This window comes from Aethalodelphis obliquidens, unplaced genomic scaffold (assembly GCF_003676395.1).
Source record: "Aethalodelphis obliquidens isolate GAN/ISIS:26980383/991018 unplaced genomic scaffold, ASM367639v1 scaffold1, whole genome shotgun sequence".
Lineage (NCBI taxonomy): Eukaryota > Metazoa > Chordata > Mammalia > Artiodactyla > Delphinidae > Aethalodelphis > Aethalodelphis obliquidens.
In genome coordinates this window covers 67,268,218-67,287,519 of record NW_020837945.1, presented here as the reverse complement: position 1 = coordinate 67,287,519, position 19,302 = coordinate 67,268,218, and the positions used below count along the sequence as shown (strand labels likewise).

At 36.8% G+C, this 19,302-nt stretch overlaps 1 protein-coding gene and 1 pseudogene across 6 annotated transcripts in view; both read left to right on the top strand.

Annotated features, from left to right (window-relative positions):
- The window catches only part of IQCB1 (IQ motif containing B1), a 46,029-nt gene extending 27,087 nt beyond the window's left edge, over positions 1 to 18,942 (top strand). For 4 of the 6 annotated variants that reach the window (XM_027106063.1, XM_027106082.1, XM_027106072.1 and 1 more), the window contains 7 exons: positions 1,165 to 1,274; positions 1,871 to 1,980; positions 5,638 to 5,780; positions 7,387 to 7,535; positions 15,089 to 15,220; positions 16,700 to 16,856; positions 17,698 to 18,942. In XM_027106063.1, the coding sequence (XP_026961864.1) occupies positions 1,165 to 1,274; positions 1,871 to 1,980; positions 5,638 to 5,780; positions 7,387 to 7,535; positions 15,089 to 15,220; positions 16,700 to 16,856; positions 17,698 to 17,927 (1,031 nt within the window). In that variant the 3' untranslated portion in view covers positions 17,928 to 18,942. The remainder of the gene's footprint in view (positions 1 to 1,164; positions 1,275 to 1,870; positions 1,981 to 5,637; positions 5,781 to 7,386; positions 7,536 to 15,088; positions 15,221 to 16,699; positions 16,857 to 17,697) is intronic. The other 2 variants (XM_027106102.1, XM_027106112.1) reach the window with 2 other exon arrangements.
- Positions 8,743 to 15,082, top strand: LOC113620392 (pirin-like; annotated as a pseudogene).
- Positions 18,943 to 19,302: the final 360 nt, after the last annotated feature.

The following is a 19,302-nucleotide window of genomic DNA, read 5'->3' as shown; positions in this document are numbered from 1 at the left end:
AGAAGTAGGTTTCTAATTGATTAAATATACTTACTAATACAGGGTTATATTATATATAAAATTTCAAGAATTAGAATATAATGTGATGCATTTAATACCAAAACTATTACAATGGCCTTTAATCATTCTTGATGATTTGGAAGGCACTTTAGTGACTTATCTTGCATGAGTCATTACTGTGAACATTGTAATTATTTTATGTATTATAGAAATAGGGAGAGAAGTGCCAGTAATAAAACTGTCTAGATGATATTGTGCCAGATACACATTTTTTTATTTCTGTAATTAGATTTCCTCTATAGAAATGTGAATGTCCAACAGTTCATTCTAAAGGAATTTTATCTTAAGCTGTCTCCCTTTCTTTTCTCAACAGTAGAACTTATTCAGTTTCCTCAAGATATTTTACAATTATTAATACTGCTGAGAACTTGAGTCTTGAAGAAAGTATGACATGGAAAGACCTATCTAGTGGCTTCCCCATTTGTACACTCCAAGGCCATTTTCCCTTGCTGATGTATCTTGTGTACATACATTATAATACATCATTCCTCCGTACGCTGGAAATAGTACTTACTTTGTAACTTATATTACTACTCAGTTTTAATTTGGGATGAAAGTGCAGTATTTTAATATTATAGCACTTCTCCTATAATAAATGCTCAGGAACCTATTGATTTACCCCAAATTACATACATTACTGTATATTTTTATGTAATAATAACTCCATATAATTAGTAGTAACTAATAACCTGCTCAAGTGCTTCCACAGGATAGGCATTTACTCAGTATGTATTCATTATCTTTTTTTAAATGTTTTTGTTTAAGGTATTTATGTTCAAAAAAAAAACCACAACTATATGTCTCTACCCTTTGACTTATCGCAGTGATTCCATTCTCCCTTTTTTTTTTTAATTAAAGAGGTTGACTAGACAGATTTTGCATCAGATCTCACGAGTAAGCACATAAGAACTCCAGGACAGTGGAAAATCCTAAAGACCTCAATCTAGAAGTTTTTGAGAAAAGGAAAAAGAAAAATCATGTGATTAATCTTGTTATTGTTTTCATTTGTTTCTAAACTAGACTTTTTAACCTCAAATTAATTCTGATTAGATAGCAAAATCATATTTTATTATTAATAGTTGTGCCTTTGTTATTGCATTTCAGGACTCAGAAGTCTACTAAATAAACAAGAGCCTGGGACAGAGTTTAGTCAAGAACTTAGACAGCTCATTGGTCTTTTAAGCCCTAAGGTCTATCAGGAAGTAGAAGAGCAGGTACTAAATTATAAAAATAATTTGCATGATATTTACTAACATTTTAGTTTCAAAATATTGGATAGTGGTAGTCTCTTGAATCTTTTATTTGCTCTCTCTCCCCCTTCCTTTACTTATTTTCCCCTAACATCCAGAGCAGCCATAGTTTGATGGGAGAAGGAGTTGTTTATGGTCTAAATTTTTAACCCCAGAGCCTTTTTTTTTTTAAACCTATACAAAGAGTCCCTCATACCCTTGAATCTTTGAATAAATGAAGCCAGGCATAGGAAGTGAAGCAAAGAAGTTAAAACATTAAATAAGCAAAACTATGAAATCCTTGTAATGGGAATGGAAGTGAGATTAATCAGGGAGAATTTGAAGCTAACTAGACTGTATCTTGAATACATTCTAGATAATGCCTAACTGAGCTTCCTTTGGGAGATCAGGTTTAATATTCTTAGGCCTTCCCTGTCCTGGGCCTATGCAGATGTTGCCTCCTGCTCAGCTTATTAAAAATGGAGATTAATACTTGCCCAGGCCTGATATTTTAAGAAGTAAACTTCTAAAAAAGACTTTCCTAGAGATGTCTCTAAATTAATTCTGGCCTTTAATTTCAGAAACTGCATCAAGCAGCTTGCTTGATTCAAGCTTATTGGAAGGGTTTCCAGACTAGAAAGAGATTAAAGAAGCTTCCATCTGCTGTGATTACTTTGCAGAGGAGTTTCAGGTAAAAAATTTGGGTGAGAGGAATTATGATCTGAGAGGGCTAGATGTATCTTATTAGAGTATAGCTGAATGAAAACTTATAGTTTGGGGTGTTTTTTTTTTCTTTTTCAATATTCTAATCCGTTTCTTTCATTCTTGCTTCATATATTTCTGAGTACCAGCACTTCATTAACTAGATGTACTTCCAAAAGCAAAAGACATAATGTAAGACAGGAATGTGATGTAACAAATACACAATCCTGTTCACTTAATGAGACTTTCTTGTGGGCCAGGCCTATAGAGGGAGCCAGTAATGGTCAATTATCTCATCAAACCCTTAAAACTAAAAGTTGCCATAATTGTTCATATGTAATTTTGGTAAAAATGTGTATGAGTACAAAAAGGTTTAAGTATGTTAACCTGATTTTCCTCAGTAAATATGGCATGGACACATATGGTCATTGAGATATGACATAGTTTGTCATTTGTTGCTATTTCAAGTAAACTAAAAATGAAATACTGAAGACATGGCCCAGTTTTTACATGACTAATCCATCCAGATTCTTAGAGGTGACAAAAAGAACACACACACACCACACACAAATGAGTTAGCTCTTAGGTCATTGTTGATAAATTAGAGCCATCTCAGAGGTGATTTCATGTAACCTAATTTAAAGCTAAATTTTAGTTCACTAAAGTGTAACTTGCATATTCCAGAAGTCAATGTTTTTTTTAAGAAAACTGAAACTATTCTTTTGATAACTGCAGCTGTGTTTCTCAGTTACAAATGTGTTTTAAAATAGTGAACTAAAATTTAGCTTTAAGTTAGGCTGCATGAGAAATCACCTCTGAGATGGCTCCACTTTATCATAAATGACCTTAGGAGCTAAGTCATTTGTGTCTGTGTGTTTTCTTTCCATTGCCTCTAAGAATCTGGATGGGTTAGTGGAAGGTATTGAAGCCACTCTGGCTGTGTCCCTTAGTGGACATGCTTTTCATTGATAAAAGTTTCCTTCAGAGAAAACTTAAAAGATAAGTTATTAATATCATTGGGCATGAGTTTTGTTGGTAGCCAAAAAATTGTTAATTTTTTAAGCATGCTTCAAGTGCCTAATATATGCCAGAGGCTGTGCTAGGTATTGGGAGAGTTAAACAGACTTGAGTTTGTATCCCTCCTCAGCAACTTGTGAACTGAATGATCTTGGACAAGTTGCCCCACCTCTCTTGCCTCAAATTTCCCATCTATAAGATGGGGATAATTGTCTGTGTACCTCACAAGATTAAAATAATAGAAAGGTTTTTTTAGCATGTTACTGGGCACTTAGAGGAAAATGCATATGGCACATTTTTTGCCCTTGAAGATTTACAAATCTAGTTAGACAGGCAGATCTGTTAAGTAAATAGTACTCATGAGAAGCAAGTATAATCCATTCCAGCATTGCTCAGAGTTTGTCTATCCTACTAGCTATTTCTTTAAAAATATTTAAAAAGTTATTTCTTTGGTTAAATAAGTTTGGGAGATGATGAATATTTTGAGAGTCACACTGTATATTCTTCTATTCAAGAGTCTGAGATGTTCTTGGTATAGCCTTACCTTTGTAGTGAACTCAGAGTAGTTATCCCTTATGGATCTTCCTGCTACCATTCTCAGCTATGTATCTTACATTTAAAGGTGCCCCATGCCATGGATTCAGACCTTTAATGTTTAGTCTTACAGTAGTTGCCAAATTTGCCAGTTTACTTTTCTTTGCAATATTAAAATCTTTACTTAAAAGCATCCTAGGATTAAAGATTTTGTCCACTTAGAGGGGTATCTGTGGAATCTAATTAAGATTCCACTATTTTAAAATAGAAATTCCATTGCTTTATGAAACAACACCAGACCAGTTATAAATATATCCATTATAAGACATCAGCCATGAAGCCAAAATTATTTAAATCTCACATTATAATGAGTTTTTAGTTTTTTAATCTCCAGTTTGCTCCAGGCTTCAGCACCTTTCCTCTTCTATTAGTTGCAGCAAGTTTATGCAAATTTCTTTTACTTCCTTTGTAGCTGGGCTTTCTGCCAAGGTTATTTCTGTCTCTTTGTGGTCAGGTTATTATCTCAGAGTAGTTTCCCTCCCATGTTTTTTGGGGGGAGGGACTGCCCACCACTCACAGTTATGGACCTAGATTCATCAGAGCTTCGGATTCAACAAGAGGTACTCTTTTATAGTCACACCCTTGCTAAAGCACTTTCTTGGGGGTTTCTTCTTTATTTAATCACTTTTCATGGTCAGAAACTTTGTTTTCTGTTAAGTACCCTTTTCCTCAGCAAGGTTTACTTAAGCAGCTAACAGCTGCCTCACAAGCAGGAAAGCTCACAATTTACCTTCCTCTATCATGGTGCTGATACTTAGGTATTTTAATTTTATTTGGTTGACTTTGTAGGGGAAGAAAACAGTTTTTACCTCTATACATTTTAGGTTCGTTGGTTGGGGCCCTGAAAATTATACTGACAAAAACAAAAACAGATTAACAAGAGAAAAACAGTTTCTTAACATGTGTAGCACACGTCACATGGAAGAAACCTGACATGATGCATAACTCAAAGGGGGGGTTAGAATTTGGTATTATATAGCTCTCGCCCTCTGAGATGGCCCACACTCTGTGGAGTGTGTTTCTCCCAGGGCCGTTCTCGCCTTTTGAGACAGACCACATTTTGTCTATGGAACATGTATTTCTCTAAATAAATCCACTTCTTACCTTAAAAAAAAAAAAATTGGGGCCTATATAGATGTTAACAAAGAATAATTTATAGAGAAGTGACAGGTGAAAAGAAAAGGATTTTAGGCTTCTGAGGGCAACAAACTGTGGGAAGGTAAGTATATTGGGGAAGGTAAATATATTGGGGAACTTATGGAAGATATGGGTTATTTGTGCAGTTCCATCTCTATGGCCATAAAACTTCCTTGGGAGGGGAAATTTATGGCAGTCCTCATTTCTCAGCTGTTTCTGCTTTTAGCCAGTTAAGGGATCCTCTGGGAAGGCTTCTTTCTGTGTTTCCTGATTCTCATTTGCCTCCAGCTCAAAACGATCTTTATGCCAGAGTGGCATATTCCACTACCCTTCAACTTCCCCCTTGAAACCGAGATTAAGGGCATAACTCTATCTCTTCTTTGTCTGCCTTAGGGACAGTGATTGCTTCTTTGAAATTTTTATTTTTTCATAGTTTATAGAATTCCGTCCGGTGAATGAACCAGTATTTATTTATATAACTCACTATTGTAGGACATATGGTTTGTTTTCAACTTGTTACTGTTGTAATGCTATGGAGAACATCCTTTAACATAAGTCTTTACATACGTATTAGATTTTTCCTTATGAAAATAATTAGAAATGGAATTAATTGGTTAACATTTTTAAGGCTTTTGATACATATTTTAAGTATTTCTTCAGAAATATTTTGATGCATGTATCCAAAATATTTCTTCAGAAAGGTTGTAGAGCAGCACATGAAAACTTATTTCATCATACTCTAACTACACTAGGAATTATCTTTGAAATTTTTTTTGCTGTCTGTATTTATATGATTACTAGTGAGGTTAAGCCATTTTTCATAAATACTTCTTGAGTGGACATATAATTATGAAAATTGTGTGTACTTAATGTTTCGTACTTAATGTTTCCATCACAGATCTAAGCGAACAAAGATGTTACTGAAGCTAAGTAGACAGAAGGAAGAAGAGGACTGCAGATTACAACTGCAACTTCAAAGGCAGAGAGCCATGAGACTTTCCCGAGAATTACGGCTGAGTATGCTTGAAATAGTTCATCCAGGTGTGTGGCAGTATCAATTTTATAAGTGTAATTAAGACTGATTAGGATATCTTTTAATAAACCAAATTTCCTAGCTACCTGATGATTTATTTTTTTAAATGGGGATCTTTTCCCTGTTTCTCCTTTTTCAGATAAATCTTATTAAATCTCTTGAGTCAAAAAAAGTAACTATTTTTTTTTGATTAAGGCCTATTAGTTTATGATGAGCAATCTCTCCAGTAATTTTTCTTTTCTTTCAGATAAATTAGTGAAACAAAATTTTATGCTTAAAGATATCTGTCTTTGACATAAAGAAAGAACCCCCTTGAACTTAAGTAAGGTGTTAGAATATTGCTACATTCTGCCCTCAGAACTCAGTACAAACCTTGTGACACCTCTTGCCACTTTGGACACACTAAGCTGAAATTAATATTAAAGTGTAGTCTGGGAAATCTGAGTCATTTCAAGATTCCTTTTTAGTTCTACTCCTTCCCCCTTCTACTACTCATTCCCAGTATCCTTCACTAGCTTCATATTTCTCTTTCTTTCCCTTAAATTCAGATGTTTCCCAGGGTTCCATCCTTACCCCATTATTTTCATGTTGCTCTTCCTGAGGTATCCCATCCATAACTGCAGCTTCAACTACCAACTGAGTGCTTAGCACTCTGGAATCTTGTCTGCATCCTCACCCTCTCTCCTAAGCTCTAGACCAGCCCTGCCCAGTAGAACTTTCTACAAAATGAAGTGTTCTATATCTTCACAGTACCAATGGCTAGAGGTAGCTGTTGACTTGAAATGTGGCTAGTGCACTTGAGGATCTAAAATTTTATTTTACTTTCTTTAAATTTATGTAACCAGTTGTGGCTAGTGCCTACTACATTGGACAACACAGCCCTGTAGCCAGCTGCCTATTGGTTAGCTTTACTTAGATATCCACAAACATCCTCAAAACTAGTCATTATCTTCCCTCACTGATTTCCTCTTCCTGTATTCCTCATCTCTCAGGTAATTGCACCAACAGTCTACTCAGTGTCCCATCTATGAGACATCCTAGAATTTTTTCCCTCCCTCCACATCTAGTTCACCACTAAATCCTATCAATTTTTGGTACTCTCAAATATATCCCTTTTTATTTTTACCTTCCACCTTATTCTGTCACTTAGCTACTGTGAACCCTAGACTGTATGCTGACTAACTCCCAGAAAGTAAAAAGAAAGTCATCTGTAGAACTAACTGAGTGACTAAAGAGAAATTTAGAACCACGCAGAGTAGGTAACATATATACACAATGTGCTTTTCCCTTTTTGTAGTACTGAATGACTTTCTAACTATTTACTTGTGATTCTTTTTTCTAAATGTTCTTGCTATTGGATTTTTAGCCCTTTTCTCATTCCTCTGAGACAAAAAAAATGATATGAGTCTTTTCCAAAGAAGCATAATCTGAGAAAGCTTTTGGAGCGTTTTGTTTCTAAAATCTTATAACCATTGTAAAATAATAGAATTGGGAAAATCAATATTGAAAAAAATAAAAGGACTGCAAGATTGTTGGTACTTTCATTGTCCTGATTCTAGAACTTGAGAAAGCATAGAAGTGAGTATGTTGTAATAGTGTTTGTTATCTTTTTAGGTCAGGTGGAAAAACATAATCGGGAAATAGAAGAGAAATCAGCATTGATTATCCAGAAACATTGGAGAGGGTACAGGGAAAGGAAGAATTTTCGCCAACAGAGGCCATCTCTTGTGGAGTATAAAGCAGCTGTCACACTTCAAAGAGCAGTGAGTCTGAGTTAGTAAAAAGAGTACTGGATTAGGAGGCAAAGACATGGGTTCAAACCTGACTTTCCTGTTTATCTGCTGTAAAGTCTTGGTCAAGTCACTTAGCTTTTCTGAGCCTTAGTTTCTTAAAATGAGAACATCCTTATCACTGGCCCAAATGATTTAGACATTCAGTCCTTAGTATTTCCATAGACCCTTGTACATCATTTACCAAAATGCAGTGTTATTTGTTAATTTTTTTCTTTCTTACTTGAGCAATGAGAATCTCAAGGGTAAGGAACGAAGTCTTATTTATTGTCAGCTTCCTGCATGTGCTTGACATATGAATGAATGTCTACCCTATCTTTTTCACTCAGTTGTTATGTGGATCAGATGACCTAATTTATGGGAAAGTATTTTGTCAATTGTAAAGTCCTGCGTAGGAGCAGCTTATCATATTAGATGTTTTTTAATGCACAGATAATACATTAGGTATAATTAGATCATTGTAATTCTTGAATTATAGAATGGTGTTCTTAAATGATGATCTTCCTGGGATTTATCTGGAGCATAGTAATATTTTATTGCCTTGGAAAAGCATAGTACAAGGCTGTCTATTTCACTTAATGACCAGTTTTCCTAATGTCTAGTTATTATACATAGTTAACGTTCATATTAGGATTTCAGATCATGTAGCATTTAGTTTTATTGTTATTGTTAAACTTATTTATTGTTATTGTTAAACTTTAGGTCAATTTATTGACCTAAATCCCTTTTTGTTGAACTTTGTTTGTTAATCCCTATTGTTAAATCCCTTATTGTTAAACTTTAGGTCAATTTCAGTTTTTCACAGTGATAGATTTTGAACAGTCTCCTTATTGATTTCTCTGATTAAGCTTTTACAAAGATTTTTTTAAACCACTTAAAAAACAGAGTAAATACTAGGGAAATAGGAAGAGATGTCTGCTGCCTCCATCTTTCTCAGGCTCTTTTGGGGATTTTAGGCCATGTGTGCAACAAACCGTCCCGCACCATCACTGAATCACACCCACATCTGCTGTTTACCCTCTGCTAAGCAATGCCACCTAAGGATTAACCCATGGACCCATGGATATCAGTGCCTTGGGTCCTTTCTAATACCTTTACCTCGTGGCTACTGACTTTTTTTTTTTTTGGCTGGGCTCCGTGGCAGCATGCAGGATCTTAGTTCCCCCACCAGGAATGGAATCTGTGTCCCCTGCAGTGGTGCAGTGGAAGCACGGAGTCTTAATTACATGTGGAAATGCTAATATTTTACATATATTGAGTTATGCTTATGTAACTCAGTACATGCAAAATATTAATTTCACCTGTTTTTACCTTTTTATTCTGCCTCCCAGAAAATTAAAAATTACATATTTGACTCATTTTATATTTCTATTAGCACTGCAGATGACCTTGATAACAAAGAAAAGGAAATAATTATCAATTTCACAGAACGAAGTTGGAATATCATTTCATTGAACTTATCCCTCAGGAGGAACTGGTTATTAGTGTCCTTGGCAGACAAAGGCCAGAACTGTTGTTTACCTTCTGTCCCTCACTATGCGTAAAAGAGAGGCATTGTTTCTCAGATAGATAAAAATCAAGAAAACCTTATGTACACCTGCTCATTTCAAATTACACATCCTTACGTAAACAAGTTGGAGTTCTATGTAGTGGTATAGTATTAGAATTAAATTTGAAGAATTAGCTGTCTTTTCCTTCTTAATGTTCCAGGATTTTCTTTTCTTGCTTTTTCATCTCTTAAGCTCAGAAGGGGCCCCCAAGAACACTGGAGTACCGGGTACCCATGGGGCCAGGCGGGACCGGTGCCATCGATCAGTTAGCAGGACCCCACCCTCCCCGGCCAGCTTTAGACTCCCAGGGGAGTCTCCAAGGGAGATGGCCAGGGATGCTTAAATGGTCCTCTGCAATTTGGTGCAAGTGGCAAATGACTTTTCTTTCTGCAGAGCACTGCAATCTGCTAAGCCTCAGCATGCTCGCATTTTAGCCTTTATATGGCATCGTGCAAGGTTACCCTCAGTGCTTAGCTGGGAGCAGTCAGAAGGGGTTGGAGCATGGGTCCGCAGAAGCATTGGCTGACCTTAGTTTAAAAATCTGGATCCATTTTTACTGTTTGATGAATTTAAAGGCGGTAGACCAGGTGGATTTCCTGATCACCCACACTGAGGTTTTGAAACAGTGTATTACCTCCTGGAAGGGGGTTATCATGGCCAGCGAAGACTTCTGTGGACATGCTGGTCAGTTGAACACAGGAGACCTACAGTGGATGACCATGGGCTGGGGCATTGTGCGGAGATGCCTTGCTCGGAGGAGTCAGTCCATGGCCTACAGCTGTGGGTTAATTTGAGGAGCTCACAGAAGATGGTGGAGCCTTGGTACCAGGAAGTAAAAAGCAGCAAAATCCCTAAACCCGTAAGGATGGTGTTACTGTTGCTGTCATTTCTGGAGAATCCCTGGGAATCAAGTCCAAGATTTACACTTACACACCGACTTTATATTTGGAGTTAAGATTGGACCAAGGAGCAAAGCATTCCCAGCCTATTCCTAAAGGGTGATCAAGCTTCATTTATACCATATCTGGAAACATGCATATTGGACCTAACACCCAACAAAAGATAGAACCTCATCACACAGCTGTGCTGGGGGAAGGTGACAGTGTCCAGGTGGAGAACAAGGATCCTGAGAGAAGCCACTTTGTCCTAATTCCTGAGGAGCCATTAAGAGAACCAGTTGTTGGGCTTTCCTGGTGGTGCAGTGGTTGAGAGTCTGCCTGCCGATGGAGGGGACATGGGTTCGTGCCCCGGTCTGGGAAGATCCCACATGCCACAGAGCGGCTGCGCTCATGAGCCATGGCCGCTGAGCCTGCGCATCCGGAGCCTGTTGCTCTGCAAGGGGAGAGGCCACAACAGTGAGAGGCCCACGTTCCGCAAAAAAAAAAAAAGAAAGAAAGAAAGAAAGAGAACCAGTTGTTGGGACTCCCCTGGTAGCGAGTGGTTAAGAATCCACCTGCCAAGGCAGGGGACATGGGTTCGATCCCTGGTCCGGGAAGATCCCACATGCCGTGCAGCAACAAAGCCCTTGCGCCACAGCTACTGAGCCTGTGCTGTAGAGCCTGTGAGCCACAACTCCTGAAGCCCGCGTGTCTAGAGCCCGTGCTTTGCAACAAGAGAAGCCACCGCAATGAGAAGCCTGTGCACAACTAGAGAAAGCCCATGCACAGCAATGAAGAAGACCCAGCGCAACCAAAAATAAATTAATTAAATAAATAAATTTTAAAAGAGAGAGAGAAACAGTTCAACATGGAGAAGTGTGCTGACCCCTAAAGAATCCAAAATGTGATTCTTTCTTGTCTTGAAATTTTTGTAATCTTTTGTTATTGTCAATGAGGTGCTACTAGTTTTCAAAAATTACTTAGACTCCTCATGTAAGGACACAGCCTCATATACTGCAGAGACACGAAAACTATGACAAGATGTGCCAATTTTTTTTTATCAGATCAGTTCAGTTCTTGACATCAGCCAATGCTATTTAACTGACAACTACAGTAAATCTTTTTTTTTTTTTTTTTTTTGGTGGTACACAGGCCTCTCACTGTTGTGGCCTCTCCCGTTGTGGGACGCGCAGGCTCAGCGGCCACGGCTCAAGGTCCCAGCCGCTCCGCGGCATTTGGGATCCTCCCAGACCGGGGCATGAACCCGTGTCCCCTGCATCAGCAGGCAGACTCTCAACCACTGCGCCACCAGGGAAGCCCCAGTAAATCCTTAAAGTTCTCATCATAAGAAAAAAAAAATTCTCTAACTACGTATGGTGACAGATGTTAACTAGACTTTTTGTGACAATCATTTCCCAATATATACAAATATCGAATCATTATGTTGGACACCTGAAACTAATATAATATTGTATGTCAATTATACCTCAATTAAAAAAAATAAAGAAGGTAAAAAGAACTAAAACTACAAAAATGGTCATAATAGAACCAAACCTAAGAATGTTTTTAATAAAGAGATTGCCATTGCTGATGACAGCCTGCAATGGATGAGTGAGGTCTAATTGCATATGTTTATCTGAAGTTTGGTCTTTATAATCATACACAATCCTAAAAACCTGTTTTACCATCCTCGAGGATCTGATGCTGGGAAAATAACCGTTTGCTATTCAGATATGCCTGAGTTTGTTTCAAATTAAGAACTACAGAAATATGCACCATTTTAGTGGTAGAAGAAAATTCTCATCACCCAGAACTTTCTGAATGTCTCTTTTTACTCTAGGTTCATTTTTGATGCACACAAATGAAGAGATTTCTCAGGCCATTCTTGATTTCAGAAATGTGAAAAATGGCTTTGAAAGAGCCAAAACCTGGAAATCAAAGACTGGAAACTAGTGACAAGCACAAGGGCAGGTCTGGCTGCCTTCTAGAATTTTCCATCTGTGGCATCCACCAGTTCAGTGCATCCAGTTTCCAAAGTTGCCAGTGCTTCTAAAGAATTCCACACTAAAGTGATAAACATGGTTTTTATAGCAATGTATGTGAGATATTTCCTGGCACAAGCAAATAAACCTAATTGTTCCTTCTTAAAAAAAAAAAAGAAGCAGCTCAGAAAGAAGGTGATGTTTGCTGGCGTCTGCTCTCTAGAGCCAGAATGATAGCTAATTCTTGCTACTTGATTATAGCAAAACAGTATCAAATATACATATCTATTAAAGACCAACAACAAAAGCACTTACTGAAACAAACCAGTTGAAAAAATAAACATTGGGAGATAAATACAATTTCAGAGAGTCCTAAAATGACAAAGAATGAGGAAAAGAGACAGAGATGTCAAGGTGGACTTTTCTGATCTAAGGGCAAAAATTCCTCTGTTCTGGAAACTTTACTCTGAGTTCCCAGAGTAGCATCATAAGCCTGGCTTCATACTAAAAGCAGGAAGTAGAGGAAAGATAGAAGGAGAAGCAAGGAAGAAAAATCAAGAAAAGGGAAGAATAGAAGAAAAGGAGAAAATCTCAATAGGAGAATGTAAGCGCAATTGAAGGCTCAAGTACTATAGTAAAAGCAAGGGTATTAAGGAAATCTTTATACTGAATGTGAAAACCTCCAAGCCCTTTTTTCTTCTCAGATCTCAGTGCTGTCAGCCAGGCTTGTATCCTGTAAACAGTAGGTTGAAAACATTTTCTTTAGGAAATCTGAACAGCCCAAGGGAATAGTTATACATGTACTCACAATGAGGTACTCCAATGAAACAGCCCAGTTCAGTAGCCCTATAAAGAAGTACAGAATAGATAAACCCTACCCATCTGCTCAGCATTTCTAAACAGCTTTTTAGTGCCCACTCTTAAATATCAGCTGAAAGTATCACTGGACGTCTGCAGGAAGCTAAGGCCAAAACAAATAGAATAAAACTACTTGGTGGAAATAGAGATATTGCAGGGATAAGAAAACTTTTAAAATGTATTATTTTCTCCGAGAGCTAAAAGAAAATAATACATGAAGCAAAAACCAAGATGCTGGATAACAGGGAACAAATGGAATAAAATTTGACAGAAAAAAGAAAGACATAATAAAAGGGCTAGAAAAAAAGGTTTGGGAAATCTAGAGAGCAGGGCAAAAAGAAACCAGAACCAGTCTAGGAGGTCAAACATTTGAAACAAAGAAAAAAAAAAAAAACTGGAGGAGAAGAAATCAAATAATTTAAGATTTCTCAGAATTGAATATCATGTGGTTTAGATTAAAAAGACTGAATGTCCAATACAATGACAAAAATACACTCACATCTATTTCACATTATTGTGAAATACACTGGGGCGAAAAGTACTCCTCAACAGCATTATTGGAAGCTAAAAGATATTGGAGTAAGGCTGTCAAATGTTTGAGGGAAAATGATTTCCAACTAGAATTCTACATCCAACTAAACCATCAGTTAAAGGTAAAGATACACTAAAGACATTTTTATGCATCACAAAGTCTCTGAAACAAAGGAATAACCCAAGAAAGGACAACATGGAATCCAGGAAACACAAAGGAAAGATGAAAAGAGTCACCAAGATGATGGGGAATGGGAGATCTCGGGATGACAGCTATGCACCAAGCATAGGGAATAATCTATCCAGATTGGAACAAGTCAGAAAGCTCCAGAATATGTGTATCTAAGGAAATTAATTTGATAGATTGCCTGATGTGTTTTAATGTATGAACAGTTAGGGCAGAAATTGTGATAATCAGTGATAAATATATAGAAAAATAAGCACAGGAAAATAATAGAGTTATTAATTCCAGTGAAAATAAAAATATGCAAGGAAGAAAAAGTAATCATCACTACATGGTTGAAAAATGAATAGCCTTTATGTAGTCATAATAATGTAAACACTGAACATTAACTAAAATTATGATTTAATAATATTGGATATTTGGAGATATAGAAAGTATGTGTGAAAGAGAGCTAAGTCCTTATCTTTCATACAAGAAAGTCAATAGATAATACCTATCACTGAAAAAAATCACAAAAATGTAGATGGAGATAAACATCAGAAGAAAAACCTGAAAGAACTAAAGTTGCTGTCTTTGGGGGAGAGGTTTTTAACAATTCTTCTAAAACTGACACTTTAAACAATAGTTATATCAACAAACTTTTTGGAAAGCATCAAATAGTAAAATATTTTAGGTTTTGCAGGTCATACAGTTTCTTGGAACTATTCGACTCTACAGTTGTAGCCCAAAGGAAGCTGTGGATAGTATGTAAACAAATGAGCATGACTCTTGTTTCAATAAACATTTGTAGACACTGAATTTTGAATTTCACATAATTTTCACGTCATGAATTAATTCTTTTCCTTTTGAACTTTGTAATCATATAAAATGTAAAAAACCATTTTTCAGCTGTTCAAAAACAGGCATCAGACTGGATTGACCTGTGGGCCATAATTTGCCAACCCTTGCCTTAAGCAATGTGAACATATAACTTCGATGAAAGTAAAAACTACAAAGAAGGGAGAAGAGTGAAAAAAAAATTGGGCAGAATAATTTCAGATGTGTCTCCACATCTTGCCTGTTAAAAGATTTCTTACCAGGAATTCATTCTGAAGGACAGGAGAAAGCACATTCATTTACCAAGCTTTTTCTTGTATACCTTCTCCTTGATCTTTACAATCCTTTGGCTAAGTACAATTGGGATCCCTGTTTTCTGTAGACATAGAACCTATCCTATAGAGATTGAATGAGTTGCCCCAAATCAAACAGTTTTATAAGGGGCTAGAATTAAGACTAGAACCCAAAGCTGATTTCCCTTTTTTTTTCTTTATTGCCTTCTGTACAAATAATACATGAATATATCCTTGTAAAATATTAAAACACTACAGAAGAATATAACGATAAAGTTATTGTCCTCTGTCACCCCAGTCACAATCCTATCTTTCTCCCCATACATAAAAGGGTTAACAGCTGTTGTCACTATCATATGTTTTGGTAGGAAGGAAATAGTTCTGCTAGGGAAGAAAAAAAATCACAAATCTTTTTTTTTTTTTTTTTGTCCCAGACTCTTAAATTCCTAGCAAAGTGCCGTAAGAAAAAGAAACTATTTGCTCCTTGGCAAGGACTCAGAGAACTCACTGATGCACGCAGAGTTGAACTGAAGCAACAAGTGGATGACTATATCAGAAGACATCCCGTATGTAGGCTTTTGTGCCATGGTACCAGTGTTACATTATTGCAGTGGGTGATATTCACCAACAAATAAGTGTCTCAGCTGTATATGTACATTTACTTTTGGCATAAGGTAATGCAGTTGCTTTACCGTAGTCAATGGATTTGGCGTCTTATAATTACGTGGACCATATAAGTAAAGTCAATAGTAAGGGAGACTTCACTTCAAATTAGTGGTTTTCCGTACTGCGTCAGCAAGACTTCTTCACATCCTCACCAACATTTATTATTTTCACATCCTAATGAATGTGAAGTGGTATTGTGATTTGGATTTGCATTCTCTAATAATTAGTGATTTTGAACATCTTTTCATATGTTTATTGGCTATTTGTATATCTTTTTTGGAGAAATTTCAATTCAAGTCCTTTGCTCATTTTTTAATCAGGTCGTTTGTTTTTGTGTTGTTGAGTTTTAGGAGTTCTCTGTATATTCTGGATATTAATCCCTTATCAGATGTATGATTTACAAACATTTTTTTCCATTCTGTGGGCTGCCTTTTTACTGTTGATAGTGTCCTTTGATACACAAAACTTTTTCATTTTGATGAAGTACAGTTTGTCTGGTTTTCCTTTTGTTGTCTGTGCCTTCAGTGTCATATTTAAGAAATCATTGCCAAATCTAATATCATGAAGCTTTTCCTCTGTCTTTTCTTCTAAGGGTTTTATAGTTTTAGTCCTTATGTTTAGGTCTTTGATCTCTATTTTTTTTAATGCACTGTGTGTGATTGTGGTGCATTCTCCTGTTAAAAAAAGAAGTGCTGCTCTAGCCATACTCTAGTACACCTGTTACTCTGTGGCTGAAAAGTAAGGTGTTAGCTGGAACAGGGCTGTATCCAAGATCCATGAACTGGAATATTTGAGAAAGCTGGGGTGTCAGAAGCTCTGTCAGCTTCAATGTTGAGATTATTTCATCCTTGTCCAAACTAATTAGGTAAGTTCCTTTTAAAGTAGCTGACTAGCCAAAAGAATATGGTCCTTTGAATGATTTTGTCCCTTGTTCTGTGAAATTAGAAGCCGTTATAACATTATGGCTTAGATAAGTTTGGGAGTGGGGATAGGACAAGAAGTTAGGTAGTCTTACCAGGTGGGGCTAGAACAAAAGGATTGGTCTTGTTACTCCTCTTCCAGGCCAGTATCTTTACCAAACCATTTGTAATTTTCACTATGATTTCTCAATCTTATCTCTTCTCCCAGAATACCATACTATGTGAGGAAGTGAGGTATAGGAGCATACCAAAAAGAATCTGGCCCACCTGCATTTTCATTTAAAGCTGCTTTTAAGAGGCTATTTAATGCTTGCTCAAGAGTACAAGGTAGATATCAACCATAACATTCAATTGATGAGAGACAGCTAAGCATTCTAGAACCTCTACTAAGTGGTTAAGTGAAACATACTTTGATATATGTGTCCTTCATGTGACACTTTTTTTGTCCTTTGTTCCCAGGGCTCTGAGGTATCAGATGTGATCAGCAGGGAGCTCCATTCCCAAGCACAAGAACGACTGCAACACTACTTCATGGGCAGGGCTCTAGAAGAGAGAGCCCAACAGCACAGGGAGGCACTGATGGCTCGGATCAACACCAACATCGAACAGTTGATGAGTATGTGCTCATTCCATTTTTGCTTCCTAAAAGGAACAGCCTATGTAAGATTTTGTGACATCTAGATCTTCAGAAGGAAAACACCATTTAGTGGTCTATTAACCCATCTCCTATCCTCAGAAATTTCTCCTTCTAGATCATATCACCACACAATGATTTCAAATGATGCAGACCCCATAACCTTCTTGACTGCTTCCCTCAGCCTTGTGATCATTGATATGTGTCAACTCAGAAAAGTTATTAATTATAAAGATGCTGAGCCCTACTAGCCAGATTCTGTTATACAGTATGAAAAGCTTTTTGAACATATTTTAAAAGTAGATGATGAGAGTGGTTATGGTGGCACTTTAATGAAGTGTTTTCACAAAAATTAATTCATCTGCTTCTCACAACCACTGGTGCATTTAATGAGAGATCCCATCCATGAAGCCAGTGTCTCAGATGGCCTCTGAAACACTTTTAGTATTTGTGGAGCAAAAAGGGCCAGGGTCCTCTCTTTAGTGCCATTACTTGCAAATTTTGTGTTTTTGAATGGATAGGTGGCTGGAACTGAGCCTCTCATCTGTAAGGATTCTGCTATTATATTAAAAGTTTCTGCTCTTTTAAATAAACCATCTAAAAAAATCTACCTCTTTCTTTTATTCTTTCCCTTTAAACACGGAAGCATGGGCTACAACTTGTGAATAGTCACATGCCATCTACAGCTGACAATAATAATAGACTCAGAGTTGGAACCTTGTTTTTGCCTGCTATTGCAGAGTTCCAACACTGTAGTTTCCAAGTTCCTGTTTGTTTGGTACAGAACTCTTCCACTCACCTTTTTATTTTCTGTTTACTACAGAAGCACCAAGTCTGAAGGAGGCAGAAGGAAAAGAACCTGAGCTCTTCCTAAGCAGATCCAGGCCTGTGGCAGCCAAGGCCAAGCAGGCCCATCTTACCACCCTGAAGCATATACAAGCACCCTGGTGGAAGAAGCTTGGGGAAGAGGCAAGAGATGAGATTGATGTCCCAAAGGATGAACTTAGTATAGAATTAGGAACTTTATTCATTGGTGGAACCAAACCCCCTTAAGGGAGTTACCTGGAGGAATGACAAATTATATTTCTAGAGATTATATGGGTTCTGCCTCTGACATGCTAGTAGACTAGCGTTATCCTAACTCATGGTTTTCCAGAGGTTCCTCTCCAAACAAGACTTGAAGGCAGTAAGCAGAGTTATCTTCTACCTTGATTTCAGTTCTTTTTCTTTATCCATACTTCCATCCTTGGCCACACATAAAAATTGGTATGACTTTTATTATGGAACTAAACTCAGCATTGTATTCTATTGCATATATGAAATGTGATATTTCTATTTTTGTTTCTGCTGTTTTCCAACTAAAGGTGTTTTCTGAATATTTTCAACAATTGTTCTGAAAAACTTGTCAGGGTTACTTCAGCTTTTCACACTTATTGATTTTTCTATTAATATAGGAAATGTGCTCTTGGCATTTATTATGGTGAGGAAAAGAAGTGGTCATTTGAAAGACATTTGACTATTTTCGACCAAACAGTGTTTGAACTCAATTTGTATCTTGTTATTTCTAAAAGGAACTACATTAAAAAGTCCTCCTAGGATTCAGTGCAAGAAAAATTTCTCCTGATAAAATTGCATTCTTTGTATTAAACTAAGAGAACTATATAACACACTATTTGCATTTTGATTTGTCTCTTAGGAATCTCAGAGCTAAAACAATGCTTACTTTCTGTTACGATTCTCAATACCTACATGATTATTTGGTTCCAATCTAATAATTTCTGATTTTCCTGTTTATCTTTAACTGTGTTTTAATACCAGAAGCCACCTCTATGTTTGTGCTAATATGGAATTTAAGTTAAAATCAATTAAATCATTGACTCTGTATCATAAGGAACCTGGAGTGTGCTTTTTCTATAAATGAGTAGGAAAACCAGTATTTCTGGATAAGAAGACCAAATACTATAATGTTGTTCATCCCACCAAAGTTAGTTTAGTAAAATTCTAGTCAAGATTCTAATGTAATTGTTATTCATAATTGAAAATGAATAAAATTCATTTGTAAGAATAAGGAGATGAGAGTTCTGATTTCACTTAGAATGTAAAAATCTCCATGAGAATGTTTCTTCCATCTTAACAAAAAAAATGCCAGGTAATCTATAAAAATCATTTTTCTTGAGCCTATCAGATAGTTGAGGCCTCAAGATAACCAAGTAAATTGATGGGACTCAGTATCTGTGAAATAAACCATTTCATCTTTTTTTTTTTTTTTTTTTTTTTGACTGCATTGGGTCTTCATTGCTCCACGTGGGCTTTCTCTAGTTGGCGGCGAGCGGGGGCTACTGTTCGTTGTGGTGCATGGGCTTCTTATTTCAGTGGCTTCTCTTGTTGCCGAGCATGGGCTCTAGGCACGCAGGCTTCAGTAGTTGTG